This window comes from Chiloscyllium plagiosum, chromosome 17 (assembly GCF_004010195.1).
Source record: "Chiloscyllium plagiosum isolate BGI_BamShark_2017 chromosome 17, ASM401019v2, whole genome shotgun sequence".
NCBI classification, from domain to species: domain Eukaryota; kingdom Metazoa; phylum Chordata; class Chondrichthyes; order Orectolobiformes; family Hemiscylliidae; genus Chiloscyllium; species Chiloscyllium plagiosum.
The window spans coordinates 39,195,776-39,203,640 of record NC_057726.1 but is presented as its reverse complement, the minus strand read 5'-3'; the positions used below and the strand labels follow the sequence as shown (position 1 = coordinate 39,203,640).

The 7,865-nt window shown below is 39.2% G+C and overlaps 1 protein-coding gene across 1 annotated transcript in view; it reads right to left on the bottom strand.

The window, feature by feature from the left end:
* Window positions 1-1,743: 1,743 nt before the first annotated feature.
* The window catches only part of gpt2 (glutamic pyruvate transaminase (alanine aminotransferase) 2), a 50,170-nt gene continuing 44,048 nt past the window's right edge, over window positions 1,744-7,865 (bottom strand). Inside the window, exon 11 of the mRNA XM_043706910.1 lies at window positions 1,744-1,765. Within this exon, the coding sequence (XP_043562845.1) occupies window positions 1,759-1,765 (7 nt within the window). The 3' untranslated portion in view covers window positions 1,744-1,758. The remainder of the gene's footprint in view (window positions 1,766-7,865) is intronic.

The following is a 7,865-nucleotide window of genomic DNA, read 5'->3' as shown; positions in this document are numbered from 1 at the left end:
AGTTAGCAAATATTTACAGGTACTCAGAACTAAAACAGTAAATTTGTTCAACTACATGGATTGTAACATCACCATTTTAAAGTGAGAATATGATGTTTTGGAGTTCTAAATTTTAAAAGTTCTGGACAGCAAATTCAAGAAAATAAATTGCTCACCATTACAGCAGCAGTTGCAACTTGATCACTTCCTCCTGTAATTACAAAAGGCATGTAGAAAGATTGTGAAGTGATATGAAATGTTACACAAAGTGTTACATAAATGGTACTATTAAACAGATCAAAATTTATTTACATGACATTCAAGAATTAAAGTTTTTCAAATTAGTGCTTTGGATGTACACTAATCATTTCAGCCCATTTGTTATGTTGATTGGTGACTGAATAATTCATTGACAGTTAAATAATTCATCTTTGGTTTCACACGTAGCAGTAAGAGATTTTATGATATCCCCACCCATGTGTTAGATCATATTCTATAATTCCATACTTGTATGCCCTGGCAACCATAATTGATTTGGTAAGTGGCTTTAAAAAAATTGCCAGTTTTTTTCCTTCCTTTGAAATTTATTCCTTGCATTTCTGGTCTCTAAAGATCAGATTACAAATTTACTAGAAGGATGATACCACCAACACAGGTTAAACTTGGCAAACAGGTTTTTTGGGGGGGCATGGGTGGGAGTGGAAACATGTTCCTAAATAAAATGACAAAGAAAAAAGTAGTAACAGAGAAATTAGTCAGAAAAACAAAAAGAAAAAGTTTGACAACTGTGGAAGTTGTCATCTCGAGGACCAGAATCAGAAATAGTCACGAGTGTGATTCTAGACAAGGAATTTGAATGGTCAGGACTGTGATACCTGCTGCAAGTCATTCAAGAGACTGGCAAAGCACTTGAACACCATGGAGAAAGGAACAGAGGGATGTGCCAATATTATAAAAGGAATAGAGGCAATTTAAGTAGAACAAAAGCATTTTCAATAGGCTTGACTGAGTATCATTTCCTTGTAGTGCATTCCACAAGAAAGGTTATGGCGCATTAACTATTAACAGGTAATTGGAACCTAAAGTAGTTAGTACAATTAACTCAGGCCTTCACGTTATGCACACAGTTTAGGTCTTCTTATCATTTAATAGTTAACTCAAGAGTACAACAGAAGGTTTATGTATGAATGCCTGCCACAAGAGACTTGACCTGAGATATTGAGTAGAATAGGCATTTTCTAGTATGCAGATGGAGAGAGTGATCATTAAGCACAAACTCTCATGTGATTTAAGGGGGCAGACATTTATCCCAGTGATGAAGTCTGAAATCTCAGGTTAGAAATGCAAAGTATTGGAGTACCAAGAGAAGGAGAAATCATAAGTCTTAAAATTCAGAACTGGAAACACACTATATTCAAGACGATGTCAAGAGTGTGGTGCTGAAAAAGCACAGCCAGTCAGGCAGCATCCAAGGAACAAGAGAATCAACATTTCAGGTATAAGCCCTTCATCAGGGATGGATCAAGACAAAGGCCTACTTTTGAATACAATTAAATATAAAAGGGGACAACACAGGAAAGGTCATAGAGATAGAAGATCAGCTGTGAACAGATTAGGATAAGTAGGTCAACGATATAAAAAGACAAGAGAGTCAAGAATTATCAAGGACATACTTCAGCTTCATTTGTTTTATTGCCACTGGCAACTTTAACAAGTAAACAGACACTATCAAACATACCCATTAATTTTTCAGATGATTGTTCTATTTCCCTTATTTTGTTATTTGCTGAAAAAAATTAAAATAGTTTATTAGCAGAGATTTTCTTTCTACAGTTATGAAACCTAATATTCTTGGAACACTAGTATCCACTAGTACACTATTTAGAAAAACGCAAACCACTTTACCAGAAGACCACAAAAAGTTCAATAGCAGTGTTAGAATTTTCATTTATTTTACAAAGAGATTAACCTATCCAGACTTTAACAGAACTACTATAAAAACCAGAAATGATGGATAAAGGTAAGCCAAAAAGTCTCCCTTTTCGATCTTCAGTTAGCATCTCCAGAAAATTAACAGATTAAGTTGGGACGACCCACACCCTCTTGCTTTTAAAAGTAGGAAAACTATCAGGAATAAAACAAAACCTCAGAAAGAGATATTTGCTTAAATCAGTGCATATCACCCCAAAATGAAAAATGTTACAGACGTATAGTATGGACTATAAAAGAAACTCCAACGACAGGTTTATAGAAAATTTCAATGAAGGATGAGTTCTTAAACATTTCCTCCTCAACAGATATGATCGAACCTGCGTATTTCCAGGATTTATAGTTATTTAAATGAATCGTTATTGATATTCCGCTTGGAGATTGGGCTCACGTCTCGTATCAAAATACATCACAAATAACTGAATCCTCTCATTGCTTTTCTCCTGCGCCAGGGTAATTTGCACCGACTCCTCACGATCCCACTGTGGGGCTTTCAACTCCCTACTATTCCCTAACGCCATAATCAGTACATGAATGTCACTTAAATACTTTTTAAAAAACTCTTCGTTTAATGCACGTTCTATTTATAATGTGCAGCAGAATTGTATTTTCACTTAATCCACTCAAATAACGAGAAGGGAGCATGCGATCGCACAGGCAGTGGGTTCCAAATGATTTAAGGATAGAAGATGTCAGAGCAGAAGTAGTCACAGATGCATTTGTGATCTCGAAATCTAGCACCACTATCAATTATAAATGGGCATTGTTAGGAAGTACACATTGTGGAAATTCTGCTGCTGCTCGACACATATTCATCTCTGGTAACTATGATGTTGGGACCATATATAGTCACACTGTAGTATGGCACGGTGGCACAGTTGTTAGCACTGTTGCCTCACAGCACCAGAGACCCGGGTTCAATTCCCGCCTCAGGCAACTGACTGTATGGAGTTTGCACGTTCTCCCCGTGTCTGCGTGGGTTTCCTCCGGGTGCTCCGGTTTCCTCCCACACTCCAAAAATGTGCAGGTTAGGTGAATTGGCCATGCTAAATTGCCCATAGTGTTAGGTGAAGGTGTAAATGTAGGGGAATGGGTCTGGGTGGGTTGCGCTTCGACAGGTCGATGTGGACTTGTTGGGTCGAAGAGCCTGTTTCCACACTGTAAGTAATCTAATCTAGAATAATCACCAGCAACAAGCAGCTAATTGGTATGCAGATGTGGAAACTTGATTAGTTAATGCAAAGTAATGACTAACAGGCTCTGTTGTTAGCCACGTGATTTCAATACACATACTTTCAACCTTTTCCTGCCTGTATCTGAAAATTATAAATATTTTTAATCAACTTGGTCAAATATGTTTATATAAATCAGGAGTAGATGAGACTTGAACCTGGGCCTCCTAGTGACATCATCACTTTTACAACAGCCTCTATTAGTACATTTTAAAAATGAGGACATGATTTGTAAAGAAGTGCCCTGCCTTGTTCCAATAGAAATCTATTAGCTGAAGCAATGCCAAATTTTGTCCCCCTAGTTTTATATGGACTCCAAAACTGTAACGTTCACTTTAGCTCTGACGAAGAGTCATCTAGACTGTGTGTGGAGTTTGCACATTCTCCCTGTGTCTGCGTGGGATTCCTCCGGGTGCTCTGGTTTCCTCCCACAATCCAAAGATGTGCAGGTTAGGTGAATAGAACATGTTAAACAGGTTAGGTGCATTAGTCAGGAGTAAATGTAGAATAAATGGGTCTGGGTGGGTTACTTTTGTTGAGCTAAATGGCCCGTTTCCATAAGGGATTCTGTGATTATCTCTATGGATGCTGCCTGACCTGCTGTGATCTCCAGCAATTTTTGTTTTCAGTTCAGATTTCAGTATCTGCAGTAATTTGCTCCCATACCCGCGTTCTTTGAGGTCTGGATGAGGCTGTGGTTTTAGCAAATGTCAAGTATCGAGGGTTCCAGCTCTCTTCTACCTTTTATTGGTGTTATTTCAAACCTTTGCTCCAGATCATTAATCACCTGGTCTGCAAAGGAAAGGGAAGGTTCAGCTCCTGCATCTGATCAAAGTGGCCATTTCTAGATCCAAGCTGGCAATCAAGTTCTCCGTACCTGACTCCCTTCCATAGTTATACCTGTGCCCACTCTGATCTCAGCCCATTGCTCAGCCTTTTGCAATCAGTGGGTACTGAGTATTGAAGTTCTTGTTGTTGCTAAATAAGCAATAGTTTATTTTAATAACCCGTTTAGTTATGTTGTGTTTGCACTTTTTTTCAATGGCATTTTCAATATGGTAATTTTTAAATTTACTCATGAGATGTGGACATCTTTGGCTAGGCCAATATTTATTACCCATCCCTAACTACCCAGAGTGTAGTTAAGAGTCAACTACATTGCTTGGGTCTGGAGTCACATGTATATAGAACATAGAACATTACAGTGCACTACAGGCCCTTTGGCCCTCGATGTTGTGCCAACCTGTGAAATTAATCTGATGCCCATCTAACCTACACTGTTCCATTATTATCCATACACATATCTTAAGCCCATTTAAATGCCTTTAACGTCGGCGAGTCTAATACTGTAGCAGACAGGCCATTCCATGCCCTAACTATTCTCTGAGTAAAGAAACTACCCCTGATATCTGTCCTAAATCTATCACCCCTTAATTTAAAGCTATGTCCCCTCGTGTTAGCCTTCACCATTTGAGGAAAAAGACTCTCACTGTCCACCCCATCTAACCCTCTGATTATCTTATACGCCCTTGATTAAGTCACCTTTCAACCTTCTTCTCTTCAACGAAAACAGCCTCAGTTCCCTCAGCCTTTCCTTGTGACACCTTCCTTCCAAACCAGGCAACATCCTAGTGAATCTCCTCTGAACCCTTTCCAAAGGTTCCACATCCTTTCTATAATGCAATGACCAGAACTGTATGCAATACTCCAGGTGCAGCCTTACCAGTGTCTCATATAGCTGAAGCATGACCTCATGGCTCCGAAACTCAATCCTCCGACCAATAAATGCCAACACACCATATGCTTTTTAACAATCCTTTCAACCTGGGTGGCAATTTCCAGGAATTTATGCACCTGAACATTGAGATCTCTGTTCATCTACACTACCAAGAATTTTACCATTAGCCCAGTACTCTGCATTCCTGTTAGTTCTCGAAGTGAAGTACCTCACATTTTTCCACATCAAACCCCATTTGCCACTTTTCAGCCCAGCTCTGCATCTTATCTAAATCCCTCTGTTAACCACAATATCTTTCGGCATTATCCACAACTATACCTACCTTAGTGTCATCCGCAAATTTACTAACCCATCCTTCTACGCCTGCATCGAGATCATTTATAAAAATGACAAATAGCTGTGGACCCAAAACAGATCCTTGCGGTAAGTGAGCTCCAGGATGAACATTTCCCATCAAACACCACCCTCTGTCTTCTTTCAGCTAGCCAATTTCTGATTCAAACCGCTAAATCACCTTCAATCCCAAAACTCTGTGTTTTGTGCAATAGCCTACCATATGGGACCTTATCAAACGTCTTACCAAAATCCATATACACCACATCAACCGCTTTATCTTCATCCACCTGTATTGTCACCTTCTTGAAGAACTCATTAAGGTTAATTAGGCATGGCCTACTCTTCACAAAATCATGTTGATGGTCCCTAATAAAATTATTCCTTCCCAGAGGATTATAAATCCTCTCTCTTATAATCTTTTCCAACACCTTACCCACAACCGAAATAAGGCTCGCCAGCCTATAATTACCAGGGTTGACCCAACTCCCCTTGTTAAACAAGGGAACAACATTTGTTATCCTCCAGTGTCCTGGCACTACTCCTGTCGACAATGATGACATAAAGATCAAAGCCAAAGACTCTGCAATCTCCTCCCTGGCTTCCCAGAGAATCTGAGGATAAATCCCATCCAGCCCCCGGGTCTTAATTATTTTTAGATCTTTCAAAATTGCTAGAACCTCCTCTTTGTCAACCTCAATTCCATCTAATCCAGTAGCCTGTAACTCTGTATTCTCACTAACATTGCTCTTCTCCAATGTGAATGTTGATGACAAGTATTAATTAAGCGCTTCCCCAATGTTGTTAGATTCCACACACAACATGCTAGGCCAGGTAAGGATTGCAATTTCCTTCCCTAAAGGACTTTAGTAAACTCGATGGGTTTTTCCAACAATTGACAATGGTTTCATGGTCAGCTTTAGACCCTTTCATTTCAGATTCTTTACTGAATTCAAATTCCACCATCTCCCACGGCGGGGTTTGAACCAGGTCCCCAGAACTTTAGCCGAGTTTCTGGATTAATAGTCTAGTGATAGACCACTAGGCCTGTGCCTCCTCTTTGTTTTCTTCATAATTACCAGGGTCGTGAGTTCATGGAATGCCCTGCCAGTAGCAGTGGTGGACTCTCCCTCATTATGGGCATTTAAGCGGGCATTGGATAGGCATATGGAGGATAGTGGGCTAGTGTAGGTTAGGTGGGCTTGGATCGGCGCAACATCGAGGGCCGAAGGGCCTGTACTGCGCTGTATTGTTCTATGTTCATAATTGAAGGTTGGAAACAAGGTCAAAAAGCATAGCAGTGTGAGTGTTTTCGCTATGTGTTGTTTCTGTCTTTGGTTACAGCTTGTGTATTTGTGGGAATGGTGTGCAATATGAGTGAAAACTCAAATTTCAGCGTGGAAACATGGCCAATGCTAAATTCACCAATCTGAAATATTCTCTAAGACAGCAGAAGAAAACAGGTTTAACCAAGAATTAACTGCTCTAATCAAACACATTATAGTAAAGTTGTACTTTGGATAGCTGAATTGGATTTGGTGGGTCTCGTTGAGTTAATATTCTCAACAATCACTCCCATCAAATGCTATCTGCAACTACTGGACAGCAAACTAAAAGCTGCACTGAGATGTGCTGTGTCTGATCAATTCATATCAGAATGTCAAACCTTGAATAGTGGTGGATGTTTTGCATTTCAAGTACTTTATCTCTATTATGCATATGGTGTTTTCTACTAAAATTAGTTCACATGACTAAAATAGTGTTGCTAGAGGCACACTTGTTGTTAATCAGTGACTTCTGTTTAACAACACTTGTTTTTTTCCTGTTCTACACAGAATGAAATCCTTAATGCTATTACTGAAGCCACAAGGTCACTGCAGAATGCCAATTAACTTTCCATTATTAAATAGGCAAGAACAGTTTGGAATGGTTAACCTACATGTTACCTTAACAAAGTCATATTTTGAAAGATGGATGTACATAAACTGAGTGTAAATTTAGCTGTTATTAGAAATTCTTGTCATAATAAACTTTTTTCATGCACATCAGGAATTACTTGTAAGCGCAAAGTTAACTCTGAATATGGTGAAAGAACTTGGGTTGTAGTTTCCTCACTTGTATCATGCAAAACTGGGAGGCTGACTGTTATCTTCTCATCCCTATCATACCATTGTGTGTTCCTCTCTTCTTGCTTTCACTTTGCTCTGACTCCTCTGCTCCCCTCCCCTCCGCTCCCCTATTTTCTCTCTTCATTCCTCATGATCATTGCAAGTGAGTGAAGGACTATTTGTGGTCAACTGTGTCAAAGAGTATCTGAATGGCCTGGCAGAGATCTTCACTGAATTGTTGTTCACTTGAATACTCTGATATCAAACAAAGGCTCTTTGTAACTAAAGCAGGTATACCAACTTCTGAATTGTTTTATGGAACCATTACCATGGTATTTCACAATCATTCAAAGCATATATTTCTAGTCCTTGCTGCCTGGTATTGTGCCAACTACTTTTGTTCCCAATTCCGAATTGGATTTTTTTCACAATTACTGTTGTATATAATTGCTTCCATATTTTATTTGCTTAAATTCTTGATTGCAG